At 51.8% G+C, this 17,191-nt stretch overlaps 2 protein-coding genes across 3 annotated transcripts; one reads left to right on the top strand and one right to left on the bottom strand.

Moving 5' to 3' along the window:
- Positions 1-907: 907 nt before the first annotated feature.
- Positions 908-4,703, bottom strand: SMDT1 (single-pass membrane protein with aspartate rich tail 1). Its single transcript, XM_064368133.1, has 3 exons — positions 4,450-4,703; positions 2,263-2,403; positions 908-1,158 (listed from the first exon to the last, which is right to left on the bottom strand). The coding sequence occupies exons 1-2, from the start codon at positions 4,633-4,635 to the stop codon at positions 2,266-2,268; spliced, it is 324 nt and encodes a 107-aa protein (XP_064224203.1). The 5' UTR covers positions 4,636-4,703; the 3' UTR covers positions 908-1,158; positions 2,263-2,265.
- A 552-nt stretch (positions 4,704-5,255) lies between these two features.
- Positions 5,256-16,138, top strand: LOC135268078 (alpha-N-acetylgalactosaminidase-like). 2 transcript variants are annotated; one of them, XM_064368131.1, is made up of 10 exons: positions 5,256-5,380; positions 5,749-5,840; positions 7,649-7,784; positions 8,993-9,164; positions 9,638-9,815; positions 10,119-10,213; positions 10,759-10,920; positions 13,118-13,315; positions 14,838-14,981; positions 15,496-16,138. In XM_064368131.1, exons 2-10 carry the CDS (start codon positions 5,825-5,827, stop codon positions 15,628-15,630), a joined length of 1,236 nt encoding a protein of 411 aa, XP_064224201.1. In that variant the 5' UTR covers positions 5,256-5,380; positions 5,749-5,824; the 3' UTR covers positions 15,631-16,138. The 2 variants fall into 2 exon arrangements, with proteins under 2 accessions (XP_064224201.1, XP_064224202.1); XM_064368132.1 differs by lacking the exon at positions 5,256-5,380 and adding an exon at positions 6,674-6,807 and having other exon boundaries at positions 5,824-5,840.
- Positions 16,139-17,191: the final 1,053 nt, after the last annotated feature.

Below are 17,191 nucleotides of genomic sequence, written 5' to 3'. Positions count from 1 at the left end.
GGTTTATTATCACAAAAGATACAGACGAAGAGAAGCATAGGGTGAAGTATGGAGGAAGGAGCATGGAGCTTCCATGTCCTCTCCAGGCATGCCACTGATAAATCAAGTGTTCTGCTCTCCGGAAGCTCTCTGAACCTATCTTTTCGGACCTTTTATAGAGACCTCATTGGATAGGCATGATGGAAGCATAAACAACGGCAGAGAAGTGGGATTGGCAAAAGAGGCATGATCTAATACAGAGCAGGGAAGTCCAACAAGGCCTGTCCACATTTCTTCCTCCCAGGTGTGGGGCAGAATCCCTTCTGAAATGGGGGTCTCATGACCTAAACTCAGACAGGGTAGGTCAGAGAATTCTTTTTATGGCCAACTAGAAGACAGAAAGGCAAAGGAAGTTTATATAAACTAAAAGTTATACTTTTAGTTTCTAGGCCTGCCTTGGGGAGAAAAAGCAGCAGGTGAAGGGAGGTCAGAAGGTCCAAGAAAGAACTGCTGTTTTCTGAGGCCTGAAGTGCCCAACGTTGTAACAAAAGCCTATAACAAGGGCTTTGGGAGATGGTTATAAGCCAGGAAACAGATGAAAACCTACATATATCCTAATATCACAGAACCCAAGTTTTGAATCATTCTAGTCATATAAGTAGTTGTATGATAACAAGCAAAGCTCTCATGACTGGCACTGAACACAGAATGGCTTGAGGCTTTAGTAGCCCATTAGCTTTCTTAAGGGAAAACGGAGTTTCTGCTGGGCTTTTGTAAACAATGAAAATAGTTCCTGGGCCTCCAGAATAGTTCACCAGGCTCCACTGAAACCTGGATAACCTAGGCCTATGTTTCTCTCATAAATCAACGACAGCAGAGAGAACCGCACCAACTAGAGCCTACACATACTGAGAAACTGCAGCCATCATTCAGTCACACACAGCTGGCATTTATTATGTTTATTCATAATGTGATTGCTTGTTAGTCCAGTGCTTAGTGGACAGCACATCTCAGGGAGCCTTCCAGAGCCTGGGGATCTGGGATACAGTCATGGACTACAGAGGCAGCTTCACCAGACTGGGAGGTTGAGGGCTTTCCCTGAGTCCTGCTGATAGGGAAGGCAGAGAGGCTGAAAGCATCACCATCTCTTCAGTTAGTGCTTTCTGCTTTCTGTAATTCCTGGAAGAAAGGAAAGCAGCAATGAACTGGGCAACAGAGCAGTCTTACATCCACACACTGAAAGAATTCCACAAAGTGCTTCTATCAAACATGGCAGGAGAAGGGGAGCTTTGAGCACATTTGATTATTTATGCATATGTTAAATGGGCATTCACCACGGGCCAGGCACTGGGGGCCCAAAAGTATAAAACACATCCCCTGCTAGCAGAAAGCTCAGAGTGGAGTAAAATTTTGGTTTGTGTGTGTTTAGACACACAATACTGAGTGTTTGAAGAGGTACTGGTTGCTCAGAGGAAGGAGTAGTCACTTTCAAATGAAAGGAAGACTTCAGAGACACTGAAGGATGGGTAGAATTAAGACCCAAAGAGCCTCTGGGAAAGAGCTTTCCATGTGGGAGGTACAATGAGCCAATATTTGGGGTTGGGTATGAGTGTGCAAACTCAAGAAATGGTGAATACTGGGGATCGGTGAGTGGCTGGAAATATGGAAGATGAGACTGGAATAAGAGGCATGACCAAATCATGGCAAGCCTTGAATGCCAGGTAAGGAGTCAGGAGTGTCCTCATCTCTGACAGTGATGCCATGCAGCACATATTAGAGCACAGGAAGTCAACACAGGAAGCTGAATGGGAAGGACTGGGACTGCTAGGGGAGGAGTCTGTGAGCAACGCATGAACCAGGCTGTGGTGCCCACGGACAGGATACAGCAGTGAGAGCTTGGTAACGAAAGCTGATGGGGAAGGACTTGCAGTTTCTACATTTCCATATGGAGCTGCTGAAATGATGCTGCTGGTGGTATATGTGTAAGGCATATTAAATTGTCGAGAAAATGGGTGGGTTGATTGAATGAGGATACATCAAGGGCAACTGAAAAGGCTGGCTGGGATCCCAACCTAGTTGGAAGAGACCCCAGTGAATGCGTAAGTCAGTAAGTTACCCTCATCCAATAAAGGGAAAAAGCAAAATAAAAACATTAGCCACCAAGTGAGTCAATTCATTAAAGCTTCTGCCCCCAATGTCCAAATGCTGCTACCAGGCCAAACTGCATCACAGACAGATGCTCCACCCAGCTTCCTGGTCCATCTAGAGTAAAGCAAGTCTTACTTGTTAGTCGTCATCATCATCATCCTCTGGAACAAAAATGTCATGTTCCTCAAGTAGAGCAGCAAAGTTCTTGCTAATTAGCGTCCCGATATAGAGAAAGGGGATCACGATGGAAAACACACGGAGAAGGCCGAAGGACATCTGCAGAGGGTCAGAGTGGCAGCTGTGAGCTCCAGAGCCGCCTCTGGCAAGACCAAAGAAGACCTGGCCCTCTCATGGGCATTCCCTCCTGTGGAACTAGACCCATCATAAGCAACTTGATTTTAAAATCTTTGGAAAAATTCAGGGCAAGAAAAGGAATTAGAAAAGGAGAGGGTCAGGCGAGGTGTCTCAGGCCTGTAATCCTAGCACTTTGGGAGGCCGAAGTGGGTGGATCACCTAAGGTCAGGAGCTTGAGAACAGCCTGGACAATATGGAGAAACCCCATCTCTACTAAAAATACAAAAAGATTAGCTCAGCGTGGTGGCGCATGCCTGTAATCCCAGCTATTTGGGAGGCTGAGGCAGGAGAATTGCTTGAACCTGGGAGGCAGAGGTTGCAGTGAGGCAAGATTGTACCATTGCACTCCAGCCTAAGCAACAGAGTGAGACTCTGTCTAAAGAAAAAGAAAAAACAAAAGGAGATAAGGTGACTGTCATGGCCATCAAAGTGGATGAAAAGTCCACTGGAAAGAAAAGTCTAAGGCACCCTAGACATCTAAAGGTAGGATAGAACCTGCTAATAATTACTTTAAATCTCTACAGGCAGACAGGTGCGCCAGTACTAGGTGGGCTAGCCTATGGTGAGCTCTACTTGAAGACATGAAATACACAAAAACCTATGACAGAAAGATGTACGTTTTAGGAAGGCTGGGCACGGGGGCTCACGCCTGTAATCCCAGCACTTTGGGAGGCCAGGGGGCGGGGGGCAGATCACCTGAGGTCAGGAGTTCAAGACCAGCCTGACATGAAGAAACCCCAAATACAAAATTAGCTGGGCGTGGTGGCGTATGCCTGTAAACCCAGCTACTCGGGAGGCTGAGGCAGGAGAATTGCTTGAATCTGGGAGGCAGAGGTTGCGGTTAGCCGAGATTGCACCATCGCACTATAGTCTGGGTAACCAGAGTGAAACTCTGTTTTTTTTTTGTTTTTTTTTTTTAAAAGATGTATAGTGAAGGGATATTCTATACAGTTCATTAAGTAACAGGTTCCCTGATGCCTGAGAAATTTGATTTAAGCACATTAAATTTTAGAAACTAATGTGTGTGAAAGGGGGCATGTATTTACACTAAAAGACTATTTAGATAGATTGGGAGAGTGTCAGTAAAATCTGAGCAACATTTCCTCTTGTATTCCTGGAGTTTAAAAAAGTGTCACTGTGCCTTCTGATAAGGCAGCTCTTTCCCAACGTGGACCTTGCAGTCAATTGTGTGAGTTAGCATAGTTTAGACTAGCTATAAGAGAATTTGTTTTTTAACTCCCATACCACACAGCCCTGCAGTCATAAAACAAACTTTTGTTTGCTATAAGGGACTGTTTCCGTTTTCCCTAGAAAAACTCAAGGGCATGTGATAGCGTTCAGTGGTGGAAAAAGATAGGACCTGGCCGGGACAGTATCAGCAAGAAACCAGGACGCTGCGGCCTCAGGGCAAGCCTTAGATATTGGCTTCACAGCTCCAGCCTGATTCTTCATTTGGAAAAACCGTGATTATAATAATTCCCTGCACATCTATCAGGACTGTACATCACATGAATTAAACACTAGGTGACAACTCATAAAAAGATAAGGGCCGTCCCACGTACCCCTTGTTTACAGAGTCCTTTCACAATTCATATTTCATCCCATAAACTAGGAGACAGGCAAGGCAGAGATTACAGGACTAAACTAGATTACAGGGAGGGCAGAGATTACAGGATTTAGATTACAGTCTAAGCTAGATGCACAGGGCCGAGTCTTCTGACTCCAGAGGAGCAGCGCGCCGTACCTCTCAGGATAAGCTAATGTAAAAGGTCATCTTCCTCAGCGTTTGCCCCCATCTTCTGTCTACCTACCATTTTCTACCCACCTGTCAAAATAAGCAACTCATTAGCGCATTTCTTTTTGGATCGTTATGATTGGCCTTGGCTCCAGTCAATCAGCGCCGCCTGCACGCATTCCCCACAATGATTGGCCTCAGCCCCTTCGCCCCGTCTCCAGGAAGACACTCACTTTGACTGGTTTGGGCAAAATGGCGCCGCTGCGGGTAACGATGACTGACCTCGACGGTACCAGGCTCCGGCTTGGGTCGCTCCGTGCCGCGGCGACATCGCCACCTTTCCTCAAGCTAGGCCCGCTCCGGAAAACCCCAGACCTGACGGCTGCCAAAGCTAGCCAGCGAGCCGCTCCAGACGCCATCCCGCAGCTCCGCCCCTCGCCCGGGCACCCGGACCCCACCGCCCGGCCCCGGTGCTGCCCTCGGAAAGAATGCCGCTCGAAGCCTCGCGAGACTTTGAGGAGCACACGAGAAGCCCACTCAACCCGCGTAGTGCCGGCGCCTCCTGGGGCGGCCAGAGGGAGGTGTTTGTCACCGGCCTACGTGGTGACGTTACGAGCGCGGCGCGGCCGCCCCAGCTGCGTCTGTTCGCGTCCTGCTGGGCGGGGCCGCAGTCCAGGTTCCCGCACCTGGGACCGCCCGGCCGCCAGAGCAGGCCTCAGCGGCTGTGGAAAGAAACCTAGGGAGCCGAATGAGTAATAATGAAAAAGCTTTACTAGTGTTTTAACTGCGTACCAAGCACTGTAGCAATAAGAAAGAAAGGCCTGTGCTATCTGTGTATAAAACAAAGTGCAGTGGCTGCGGGGCTCCCAGGCAGGGCTGGGGAACAGGCCGGGCGCCCACCCTGGGTGCATCTCAGGCTCCTGGGGGTAAGAGGCTCCCGCAGAGCGGGAGCCCAGTGGGGCGGGGCTTGGGGGGGGGGTGGCTGGAGGGCGGGGCACTGGGAGGGCGGGCCCATAGTGGGCGGGGCACAGCGTTGCTAGGGGGATTCTGATAGGTTGCGCTAACGGTTGTCCTCGTGAGGCCCCGCCCCACCGGAACGCTGCAGGCTTCTCAGGTTACGGGATTGGAGACAGTAGCGACCGCGGGACTGAGCGCTTCTGAAGGGTAAGTACGGCAGGCGGTGACTCTGCGGTTTTGGGGGGCCCAGGGCAGGAACCCGGACCCGGATTGGAGTCCGGAGCCTGGCCCCAGCCCCAGCCCCACCCCTCCGCTCTTCCTGGACGACCTCGAGCCAGTCACTGCCTTTTTCTGAGCCCAGGCCGCTCCGGGCTCCCACCACTGCAGAGGGAGTGAGATATGAAGTCCAAGACACATTGTTTAGTATTTATGAAAGAGGAATTCAAGCTCCGGGAAGTGATGGCTGGGGCTAGGGCGGGCAACTTGGGGACCGAGTGTGGGATCCACGTCCAAGGTTGAGGGTGGCCGGGCTAGCCAGGCAGCCGTGACCCCAGTGCTTTTCTGACGTTTCTTAGCTTCCAGAACCCAACACATACAACTGATACTCGCAGAGCAGACCTGATAAGGTCCTCGGACCCTGCGTCCAGAGCAATGCTGCTGAAGACAGGTACCTACACCGGCTGGGGTGGTTTGGGAGGGTCGAGGTGAGTGCTGCAAGGAGTGCTTTGACTGGCCCTTCTTCCCTAATGTGGTTATGTGGGGAGACAGGTTCTTCTTTTTCTTGGAGCTGAGCAGGAAGGGAGAAGGAGATGCTTGCCCATTCAGGAATCAGTTTCCCTTCAAAGAGGCCCTTCCTTTCTCACCTCCTCTCCCTTAAGTCCAGAGGCTCTAACGGATGTGATATCAACATGTGTGGAGAACGGCCTGTACAGTCCCTACAGATAAGGAAACATCTTACAGATAAGGAAACTGAGGCCCGAGGGGGAAAGGGGAAAAGTGAGCTGATTAGGTGTCCGTCCTGGCTGGCTTACTTCTTAAGCCTCCTGAGGAGTCCTGAGGGTCTATGGTAGAGAGCAAAGAGCTCTGGACTGGGGCTTAGGAGACCAGGAGTCTGGCCAATGGTCCCAAACGATTTTTCAACTTTACTGTGGTGTGAAATTGACACACATTCAGTAGAAACCACAGTACCCATACAACCATTCCATTCACTTTCTGTATTCAGTAAATTGCAAGAAATATTAACAATTTATTATAAGATAGGCTTTGTGTTAGATGGTTTTGCCCGGCTGTAGGCTAATGTGCCTTGTTGGCACCTTTTTTTTTTTGAGACAGAGTCTCACTCTGTCACCCAGCCTGGACAGTGTGCTGGAATGCAGTGGCACAATCTCCACTCACTGCAACCTTCCCCTCCCGGGTTCAAGCAATTCTACTGCTCAGCCTCCCAGTAGCTGGGATTACAGGCACGCGCCACCTCATCCAGCTAATTTTTTGTACTTTTAGTAAAGATGGGGTTTCACCATGTGGCCCAAGCTGGTCTTGAACTCCTGACCTGAGGTGATCCGCCTGCCTTGGCTTCCCAAAGTGCTGGGATTACAGGTGTGAGCCACTGCGCCTGCCCTGTCAGCACTTTTAAGGTAGGCTAGGCCCAGCTATGATGTTTGGCAAGTTAGGTGTATTAAGTATGTGTGTGTATGTGTATATATATATATATATATATATATATTTCATTTGATACACAGGTGCTCAACAGGTTGCTTCTTCCATATTAAGTATATTTTTGACATAATATTTTCTTTTTTAAAAAAATTATTGAGACAAGGTCTCGCTCTGTCACAGCCCAGGCTAGAGTTTAGTGGCAAGATCTCAGCTCACTGCAACCTCCACCTCTAGGGTTCAAGTGATCCTCTTGCCTCACCCTTTTGAGTAGCTGGGATTGTAGGTGCATGCCACCATGCCTGGCTAAGTTTTTGGATTTTTAGTAGAGACAAGTTTTCACCAATTGGTCAGGCTGATATTGAACTCCTGACCTCAAGTGATCCACCTGCCTTGGCTTCCCAGAGTATTGGGCTTACAGGCGTGAACCACTGCGCCCAGTGATATTTTCCACTTAAGCCGGGTTTATGAGAATGTAGCTCCATGGTAGGCCTAGGAGCATCTGTATAGTTAAGTTCTGTATATGGGATGGGAGGAGCTGATGGGGGGTATAGTAAGGAAGTAGCTTCAGGTGTTTGTTTTGCTAATTCGAGCACTGGTGATGGCCAGACCTCAAACCACTGCCTGGCCCAGGCACCATCCTCCCACTTAATGCTTTGCAGGAGCCAGCCATTGCAGGAAGAATGGCTAAACCCAAGAGACCAGTTTCCCTAATTGGCAGGCAGCCTCTGTAGGGCTGAGCAACATACGGATAGGGTGGGATGAGGGCTGGAGCTGTGGGGGCCACTGGCAGTCACCATCCCCTCCTCCCTGGCCCCCTAGTGCTCTTGCTGGGGCATGTGGCCCAGGTGCTGATGCTGGACAATGGGCTCCTGCAGACACCACCCATGGGCTGGCTGGCCTGGGAACGCTTCCGCTGCAACACTAACTGTGATGAGGACCCAAAGAACTGCATCAGGTAAGGTCTGCATCCACCTGACAAACCTTGCCCAGGGCCCTGCAGAGTGGGGGGCAGGAAGTGGAGGGTTGGCCAGAAAAGAAGGCAGGGTCACAGTTCTCCATCCCAAAGACTGCAGACAGAAGTCACTTAGACTGTCAGATGCCTAACCCCAGCCTAGCCCCATGACCTACCTGGGGCCTCTATAGGGACTGTCAGGCCCCAACCTGGTCACAAGGCAGAGACCTTGCAGGGGCCCAGCCCATGAGATAACGGTTAAAAGGTCAGGCCAGGCCCCCTGTAATTACCCAGACCCAGTCCTGCCTTTTGGCCTGGGGCCAAAGTCCCTGAGGACCCAGCCCATGAGATAACTGTTAAAAGGTCAGGCCAGGCCCCCTGCCTGGGAGGCCAGGGTCAGTGGTTTGGCTTTGGGCCAGCCACTCCTTTCAAGCCAGCTTGCTTATGGGTCATGGCACAATCCTTGCTGGTCATTTACACCGATACCTGGCTTACGCTTCAGCAAGGTCATGGTTTTTTGAGACGGAGTCTTGCTCTGTCACCAGGCTGGAGTGCAGTAGCACGATCTTGGCTCACTGCAACCTCCATCTCCCAGGTTCAAGTGATTGCCTTGCCTCAGCCTCCTGAGTAGCTGGAGCTATAGGCATGTGCCACCATGCCCAGTTAATTTTTTGGTATTTTAGTAGAGATGGGGTTTCACCATGGCCAGGATGGTCTCTATCTCCTGACCTCGTGATCTGCCCACCTCGGCCTCTCAAAGTGCTGGGATTACAGGCCTGAGCCACCAAGCCTGGCTGGTCTTTTTTTTTTTTTTTTTTTTTTTTTGACACGGAGTCCTTCGCTGTCGCCCAGGCTGGGGTACAATGGTGCAATCTCTGCCCACTGCAACCTGCCCCTCCTGGGTTCAAGCGATTCTTCTGCCTCAACCTCCTGAGTAGCTGGGATCACAGGTGCACACCACCACACCCGGCTTTTTTTGTATTTTTAGTAGAGACGAGGTTTCACCACATTGGCCAGACTGGTCTCTAACTAACTCCCGACCTCATGATCTGCCCACCTCAGCCTCCCAAAGTGCTGCGATTACAGGCATGAGCCACCGCGCCCAGCTTGGTCATGGTTTTTATAACCCAGAGTCAATCAGAGCTAAGGCAGGGTGTGGGTGAGGGCCGAGCTGGGTCCCTGAGCTGCCTCATCCCTCTGCCCCTCATTAGTGAGCAGCTTTTCATGGAGATGGCTGACCGGATGGCACAGGATGGTTGGCGGGACATGGGCTACACATACGTCAACATCGATGACTGCTGGATTGGTGGGCGCGATGCCAGTGGCCGCCTGATGCCAGATCCCAAGCGTTTCCCTCATGGCATTCCCTTCCTGGCTGACTACGTGAGCCGCATCCCAGCCCTGCCCTTGGCCTCAGGGCTAGACTGCTCCTTTCACCCTACCTTGCTAGGGCTCATTTACATAGTCCTCGTTTGAGATCTCACAGTCTACTGTGGGAAACAAATGAACGCCGACTTTGGGCCGGCTGTGGTGAGTGAGAGCCAGAAAGAGCATCTTACTCAGCCTGGGATTCCAGGAAGTTTCCCTGGAGGAGGCAGTTCTTGAGCTGAGCCCAGAGAGATGGCATAGGAGGCAGAGAGGATGGCAGGAGCAAACACCTAGGGGCAAACAGCTGCTGGGAGGTATGTGTTGGGGGAAGGGTGGGCCATTGTGGGCAGAGGCCTGGCCAGCATGCTGGGACCCTCTCCTTTGGTCAGTGGGAACTACTGAAGGTTTAATGGGGCCTGGTCAGATGTGCCTTGAGGAGGCTCCCTGAGGGTCCTGCTTGAGCCCACTGTGCCCTCAAACCCCCACAGGTTCACTCCCTGGGCCTGAAGCTGGGCATCTATGCAGACATGGGCAACTTTACCTGCATGGGTTACCCAGGCACCACACTGGACAAGGTGGTCCAGGATGCTCAGACCTTTGCGGAGTGGAAGGTGGACATGCTCAAGCTGGATGGCTGCTTCTCCACAGACAAGGAACGGGCCCTGGGTGAGTTATGTAGCTGCCTGGGGCACACAGGGAGACGGGGAGGGTGGCTGTGGAGACCCACCAGTGCCAACCTGGCTGAGCTTCCCAATTCCCCTCACCTAGGAGTTAGGGGGATTGTGGCTCCCAGGTTCCCTATATATGGGGTGGCAACATAGCCCACCCCAGAAGCGTTTGAGGCTCTGGGTATGAGGGGAGGCACCTACTCTTCGGAGCTTGTTTCCTCACTCACATCTGTTGGGAAAAGGTTTGGGCTGAGGGCCCAGACTGCCTCCTCAGGCCTCAAACAGGTTGGGCTTTCACCAGGGTACCCCAAGATGGCTGCTGCCCTGAATGCCACAGGCCGCCCCATTGTCTTCTCCTGCAGCTGGCCAGCCTACGAAGGTGGCCTCCCGCCCAGGGTAAGCCATTCTGCACCCTGCCTGATGGCACTTCCCCCAACCAGGCCTCCTTGCCTCCTCAGTGCCAGGCTTCAGGGAGGTGGCCTTCCAGAGCCAGGACTACTCTCACCACAGATGCCCCCATGGTGATCTGTAGGTGTCTAAAGACCTACATAAGTATCCGCAAAGAGCGGGTGAGCTCAGCCAGCTCAGAGAGGTGTGTGTTGGAGGGAGAGGCGGGCCTTAAAGAAGAGGCCCTTGAGAGGTGGGCTGAAGGAGTTGGCATCTGAGGCAGGAGATCCATCAGTGCTGGCACACAGTGCCCAGGATCCCGGGAGGTGCCCAGTGGGTGAGGAGACCCAGAAGGGCAGGGTAGGCTTCTGGCACCAGGATGCACAGAGGGGAGACCCTGGTAGCTCCAGAGCAGGGCACCGTCTCAGAGGCCTTCGTCACCCTGAGCAAGATGATGGGGCCTGTTCTCTTCCCCCTTCCCCAACTTCTGTGTGGGTCTCTGGGCTGCAGCGTGTGATTCTGGTGCTGGACTCTGCCTTCCCCTTGACATCCAGGTGAACTACAGTCTGCTGGTGGACATCTGCAACCTCTGGCGCAACTATGATGACATACAGGACTCCTGGCAGAGCGTGCTCTCCATCCTGAACTGGTTTGTGCAGCACCAGGACACACTGCAGCCGGTGGCTGGCCCTGGGCACTGGAATGACCCTGACATGGTACCAGGATGGAGGGGGATGTCCCTAGGCCCACCATCCATGATGACCCTGCTCCCCACTGCCCTGTGCTCTCTTCCTCCCTGGAGGCTCACTGCCAGGTTCTAGGTCAGCGCTTCTGAAATGTGTCCCTGAACTGGCTGCTTTAGACTTGACTTAGCTGTTTTCCAGGGCCCTATCCCCCACGTTTTGGATAAGAAGTTTCAGGGGAAGAACCTGGGAATGCCCACTGTTAAGCATCCCCCGCAACCCCAGGCAACTCTGATGTTTCTGAAAGCTCAAGAACTTGGTCTGTAGTGACCCTGGAATAAGATGTTATTGCTGTGCATGTTGAAGATCATGACCTTGCTATTCCTGGTGCCTGGAGTGCCCTCCCCCATCTGCCTCTGATCCTTCTGTCAGTGCCCTGCCTGGTCCTCCACAGGCACAACTGGCCCTCACAGTCCTGCTTCCAGCCCTCACATTTTATCTCAGTCATTGCCCTGGGCCATTTTGTTTTTGCAATTTATAACTTTATAGTTATCTGTTAGTCAACAAGCATTTTCTACTTGATTGATCCTATGATGATAAGAATTACAAGTGCAAAGCTAGGCAGAGGGAACAGCCTGGAGGAGCAAGAACTGGCCTACTGTGGAGTCCCGGCTCTAGCTCTGCCACTTTACCTTGGGAATTTGTTCTGTGCCTCAGTTTTGTCAATTGGAAATAATAGTAGCTACCTTATAGGGTTGTTTTGAGGGTTAAAATAACTCTAAAATGCTTGGGACAGTGATGGGCACAAAATTGTTATCACTAAGCCTGTAGCTTGTGTCCTGACTATGGATTGCTTGCCCTGGGGTTAGGAGTCCTCCTTGGTCCATTCAGCTGTGGCTAAGGCAGGTGGTTGTGGCCAGTGGTAGGTGCAGGAACTCTGTCCAGTTCTGTTGCCTTCCACTGTCACCCTGGAGCATTTATCAACTTGACCTAGTTTATAAGCTTTTTGGCCGGGTGCAGTGGCTAACACGTGTAATCCCAGCACTTTGGGAGGCTGAGGTGGGTGGATCACAAGGTCAAGAGATCAAGACCATCTTGGCTAACACAGTGAAACTCTGTATCTACTAAAAATACAAAATTAGCCGGGCGTGGTGGCATGTACCTGTAGTCCCAGCTACTTGGGAGGCTGAGGCAGGAGAATCGCTTGAACCCTGGAGGTGGAGGTTGCAGTGAGCCGAGACTGCACCACTGCACTCCAGTCTGGGCAACAGAGTGAGACTCTGTCTCAGAGGGGAAAAAAAAAAAAGCTTTTTGACAACAGGAGCCTGTATGATCATCTGAACCACCTGTGATGTAGTGGGGGCATAACCACCTCCATCACCTCTGTGGTTTTCTGAGTCGGAGTCTCGCTCTGTTGCTGAGGCTGGAATGTAGTGGTGCAACCTTGGCTCACTGCAACCTCCACTTTCCGGTTCAAGTGATTCTCATGCTTAAATAAGTAGCTGGGATTACAGATGCACACCATCACGCCCGAGTAATTTTTGTATTTTCTGTAGAGATGAGGTTTTGCTATGGTGGCCAGGCTAGTCTCTAACTCCTGGGCTCAAGTGATTCACTTGCCTCAGCCTCCCAAAGTGCTGGGATTACAAACGTGAGCCACCGCACCTGGCCACCTGCCCACCCACCTACTGCTGATCCTGTGTTCTTCATGGAAAATAAAAGCTGATGCTTTGATAGAAAGTGACTTGAGGGTGGGCGCGGTGGCTCACGCCTATAATCCCAGCACTTTGGGAGGCCGAGGCGGGTGGATCACGAGGTCAAGAGATCGAGACCATCCTGGTCAACATGGTGAAACCCCATCTCTACTAAAAATACAAAAAATTAGCTGGGCATGGTGGCACGTGCCTGTAATCCCAGCTACTCAGGAGGCTGAGGCAGGAGAATTGCCTGAACCCAGGAGACGGAGGTTGCGGTGAGCCGAGATCGCGCCATTGCACTCCAGCCTGGGTAACAAGAGCGAAACTCCGTCTCAAAAAAAAAAAAAAAGAAAGTGACTTGAGTCCCCCAAGGCCACACAACTGGAGAATGGTGTTTGCTGAACCAGGCCTCCACATGCAGCCATCTTTCCCCAATCCCTACCTGCTCTTCCTCGGCTACAAGTTTGGGGATGGTCCCTGTGTCTACCTCCTTGAGGAGATCAGAACCGACTACTCGTCTTCTCTGTCCCCAGCTGCTCATTGGGAACTTTGGTCTCAGCTTAGAGCAATCCCAGGCCCAGATGGCCCTGTGGACAGTGCTGGCAGCCCCCCTCTTCATGTCCACAGACCTGCGTACCATCTCTGCCCAGAGCATGGACATACTACAGAATCCACTCATGATCAAAATCAACCAGGATCCCTTAGGCATCCAGGGACGCAGGATTCACAAGGTACTAGGGAGGGAAGGAAGGGGAGGGCTGAGGAACTGAGCTCCCCTGAGAGAAAAGTTGACAGCATCACCTGGGGGAGATACTTGGAGAGGGTACAGGAGTTGCTCAACCCCCAACCAGGCATACCCCTTCTAGTTGCATATGGTTTAGGACTCTGCTGGGAGCTGCTCCCACTGTCGTCCTCTTGCTGAGTGAAAGCAGGACAGCTCAAGGGAGTCAGGAATAAGATGCATCAGCCACATAAGGGCACACAGGAAGGATGAGGCACAGGGCTTCTATACACTGTGATGGCCTGCAGAGAACTTAGACTTCCCTGCAGAGCAGGAGGAGCTGGGTTTTTTGTTTGTTTTTGAGACAGGGTCTCACTCTGTTGTCCAAGTTGGAGTGCAGTGGCACCATCTCGGCTCACTGCAACCTCCAACTCTCAGGTTCAAGCAATTCTCCTCCCTTAGCCACCCAGGTAGCTGGGATTACAAGTATGTGCCATCACACACACCCTGCTAATTTTTTTTTTTTTTTTTTTTGAGACGGAGTTTCGCTCTTGTTACCCAGGCTGGAGTGCAATGGCGTGATCTCGGCTCACCGCAACCTCCGCCTCCTGGGTTCAGGCAATTCTCCTGCCTCAGCCTCCTGAGTAGCTGGGATTACAGGCACGTGCCACCATGCCCAACTAATTTTTTTTTTGTATTAGTAGAGACGGGGTTTCACCATGTTGACCAGGATGGTCTCGATCTCTTGACCTCGTGATCCACCCGCCTCAGCCTCCCAAAGTGCTGGGATTACAGGCTTGAGCCACCGCGCCCAGCCCCTGCTAATTTTTTTGTATTTTTTTTTTAGTAGAGACAGGGTTTCATCATGTTGGCCAGACTAGTCTCAAACCCCTGACCTCAGGTGATCCACCTGCCTCGGCATTGCAAAGTACTGGGATTACAGGCATGAGCCACCACGCCCGGCTGCCTTGCTCTTTACCAAATCCTGGACTCTGGTAAAAATAAACCTACAGAACTGCAGGAGGCACCTGTAGAACTGGTGATGCCCAGAGGAAGTAACAATTCCCTGCCAGAGGGGCTGATGGGTAGAGCTGGGCCTGGAGAACCTTCTGGAGGATGGGAGTTCATATCCAGCTCCATTCTCCACCCTCCTGGAACAGAGTTCATCGTTCCCACTGGACAGCACACTCCAGGACAGCACTGGCAGCTGTTTGGGGGTGGCGCTCATGTACTATTCTGTCGATGCTTCCCCGTTTCTGCATTTATCCCTCTTGTTGTCCTGTGAGCTTCTGGGGCAGGCCCTCATGCAGCACTTGTCTCAGGGTGCTAGCATGGGGGCTGGGCTCCAAGTAGGTGTTGATGAGTGTCTGCTGAGTCAGGGAAAGCAGGCAGGTAGGGTTAGATAAGCTGGGGTGCTGGAGGCCCGTGGCATCCTCCGTAAGCCTATGTGACCCAGTACTCAGGGAGGGCCAGGGAGGCAACTGTAGGGCCTGAGCAAGGGACCCCAGCCAGTAGCCACCTTCTGTGCCCAGGAAAAATCTCTTATCGAAGTGTACATGCGGCCCCTGTCCAACAAGGCAAGCGCCTTAGTCTTCTTCAGCCGCAGGACCGATATGCCTTATCACTACCACTCCTCCCTTGGCCAGCTGAACTTCAATGGGTCCATGATGTATGAGGTGAGTGTCCAGCTGCCTGTAGCTACCCACCTGGGCTTCAGATTTCCCTGGGAGGGCGTTATGGGAAGGTGGTTGTTCACACATGGCCTCCCCTGAGTCGTGGGCTTAGGGCCTCTGGCAGGTGCCCATGGGGAGCTGCAGGCACTAAGAGCTGCAGCTGGTGCTGTGCTCTGTACCAGTGTTTTCAACCTATGCAAACAGAACTACTGCATATAAATATAAGTCCCATTAGCCTCTAGGGCTGTACTCCTCCTCCCACGGGTCAGCCCTTGCTGGCACGTTTCTCAGTTTTCCATGGGCTGGGGCTTTCTCCATGCCTGTGCTTGGGCATCTGTTGGATTTACTGGTAGAGACATGATGGAGATTCAGGGCTCCCATTTCTGTAGGGCATACTGGAAGCCCAGCACAGACAGGCCAGAGTCCAGGCAGAAGCCTTCTACATCCTCTGGGTGGGGGTGGGGGCTCTGTGCATCCATTCTCATAGTGGCATTGGTGATGTCCCTCCCCACTGCAGGCCCAGGATGTCTACACAGGTGATATCATCAGTGGCCTCCAAGCTGAAACCAACTTCACAGTGATCATCAACCCTTCGGGGGTAGTGATGTGGTACCTGTATCCCATCAAGAACTTGGAGATGTCCCAGCAGTGAGGAGCTGGAACATGTGACAGGCTGCGGTGGCACCACTGAGCCTAGACCATGGAACTTTGGCATGCCCAGGGCACGTGGGCAGGTTCTCTGCTCCCCAGGCCCCACTTGGTGACTGACCCCATCGTACCCAAAGTGCAATGTCAGGGCCAGGTTCTATGCCCTGCCCTCTTGGAAACTTCTCTTGGGGCAATTTTCCTGTGGCCTTCCTGGCCTCTACTTTTGTCTGTGCAGCCCCTCAGATGTTGCTGAGCAACTCGCCAGCCTCCTGAGCCCCATGCCCATCAGGACTCTAGCCTCTGACCTTGTTGTTGACTCTGAAATCAGGATTTGGAATTTTTCAAATTAGTAGAGAGATCTGACCTCTTGCCAGGAACACCCATGAGTTGTGTGATCGGCTTTTATACCCAGAGAAGGCCTTGCAGGCTGATACCACCTGGGAGTGAGGATCAAAAAGGAGACCTTGGCTCCCTCGGGTCACCAATAAACCTGTGAAAGTTGTTGTAATCAAGTAGTTGTAATATGGACCTGGAGCACCTTTAGTTAGGGACTCTGGTGGCACTGCACAGAGTGCTACATTCAAATCTCACCTCTATAGAAGATGTATGGCATCTTCTGGCCCCTCTTTTTCCAAAGTGACCTGAAGATTGTACTTCCTAGAGATGCCAGATTTGCCTCCACTAAGGAGCTGCCCCTGCTGTGCCTAGCATGCTGGCAACACGGTGAGGCCAAGTAGCAATGCTCCCAGGCCCTGTAGCTTGTTCTTTGCCCAGGAGGGCCCCTGGCCCAGCATCTCAGCCTGCTCTTCTCTCTGGTGGCTCCACTCCCACCCCTACTTTTCTCCCTTTATTATTTCTCTCCCAACCTGGCTACAGAGGTTTATATTCCCCAGATGTGTCCACAGACCTGTCCAGGAGTTGTGTCTTAAAACTGATTTCCTGTTCCTCTTCCTAAGGATGGGGTAACGATCAAAGTTGAAGGAACGATAGGCTCTTGCCTATCTTGCTTTGGTCCTCATTTCCCAAGCCCTCCTCTTTTAGCCAAGGCTACAGTGTATTTGTCTTCCCTGGTGGCTCTCTCCCCTTTGGAAAGAGCTGGTTGGCAGAGCAAGCTAGCTAGGTCCTCCTTGGGTTTTAAATGTGGGAGCACCCAGTGCCCCAGGCCTTGCATTGTTCTGCTCAAAGACTATTTTCTGGGTGGATCTCCCACACTCCTCAGGGTTCTGAGATCCTTGTATTTAGGGTATCGTGTAAACACTTACATGTGCACATTTTGTTACATCATTTAAGATGACTGGAGCTTCACTGGTTAAGTATAGAGTCACCAGAGAAAATTTCTTTCCGCAGTCAATGTCTTGAGGCTGTTGAGAAACTCAGGACAGACGCCTACCTCATCCCAGGCCTCTGTCCTTAAAGGCCTGCCCCTCTGTGCATAGTTCCAGCTTTGGGTCTTGCTCATAGTGCTGTTCAAGCAAAATGGAATAGTCTCAGTTGGGAACACCTTCTCTTGCCAGTTCCAGGAAGGCTTTCCCACCACTCTGGGATGTGGTGGAGTATCTAAGTTC

Source organism: Aotus nancymaae, unplaced genomic scaffold (assembly GCF_030222135.1).
Source record: "Aotus nancymaae isolate 86718 unplaced genomic scaffold, 86718_ANA_hifiasm-v0.15.2.pri h1tg000076l, whole genome shotgun sequence".
In the NCBI taxonomy this organism is placed as follows: domain Eukaryota; kingdom Metazoa; phylum Chordata; class Mammalia; order Primates; family Aotidae; genus Aotus; species Aotus nancymaae.
This window is presented reverse-complemented; position numbering and strand designations above follow the sequence as displayed.

Excerpts from the sequence above, each read along its gene's own strand:
- LOC135268078 (XM_064368131.1), top strand. Across the intron at positions 7,785-8,992 it reads GACCCAAAGAACTGCATCAG|TGAGCAGCTTTTCATGGAGA; the intron begins GTAAGGTCTGCA and ends GCCCCTCATTAG. Across the intron at positions 14,982-15,495 it reads ATGGGTCCATGATGTATGAG|GCCCAGGATGTCTACACAGG; the intron begins GTGAGTGTCCAG and ends TCCCCACTGCAG.
- SMDT1 (XM_064368133.1), bottom strand. The coding sequence starts at position 4,635 with ATGGCGTCTGGAGCGGCTCGCTGGCTAGCTTTGGCAGCCGTCAGGTCT. Across the intron at positions 2,404-4,449 it reads TTTTGCCCAAACCAGTCAAA|ATGTCCTTCGGCCTTCTCCG; the intron begins GTGAGTGTCTTC and ends GACCCTCTGCAG.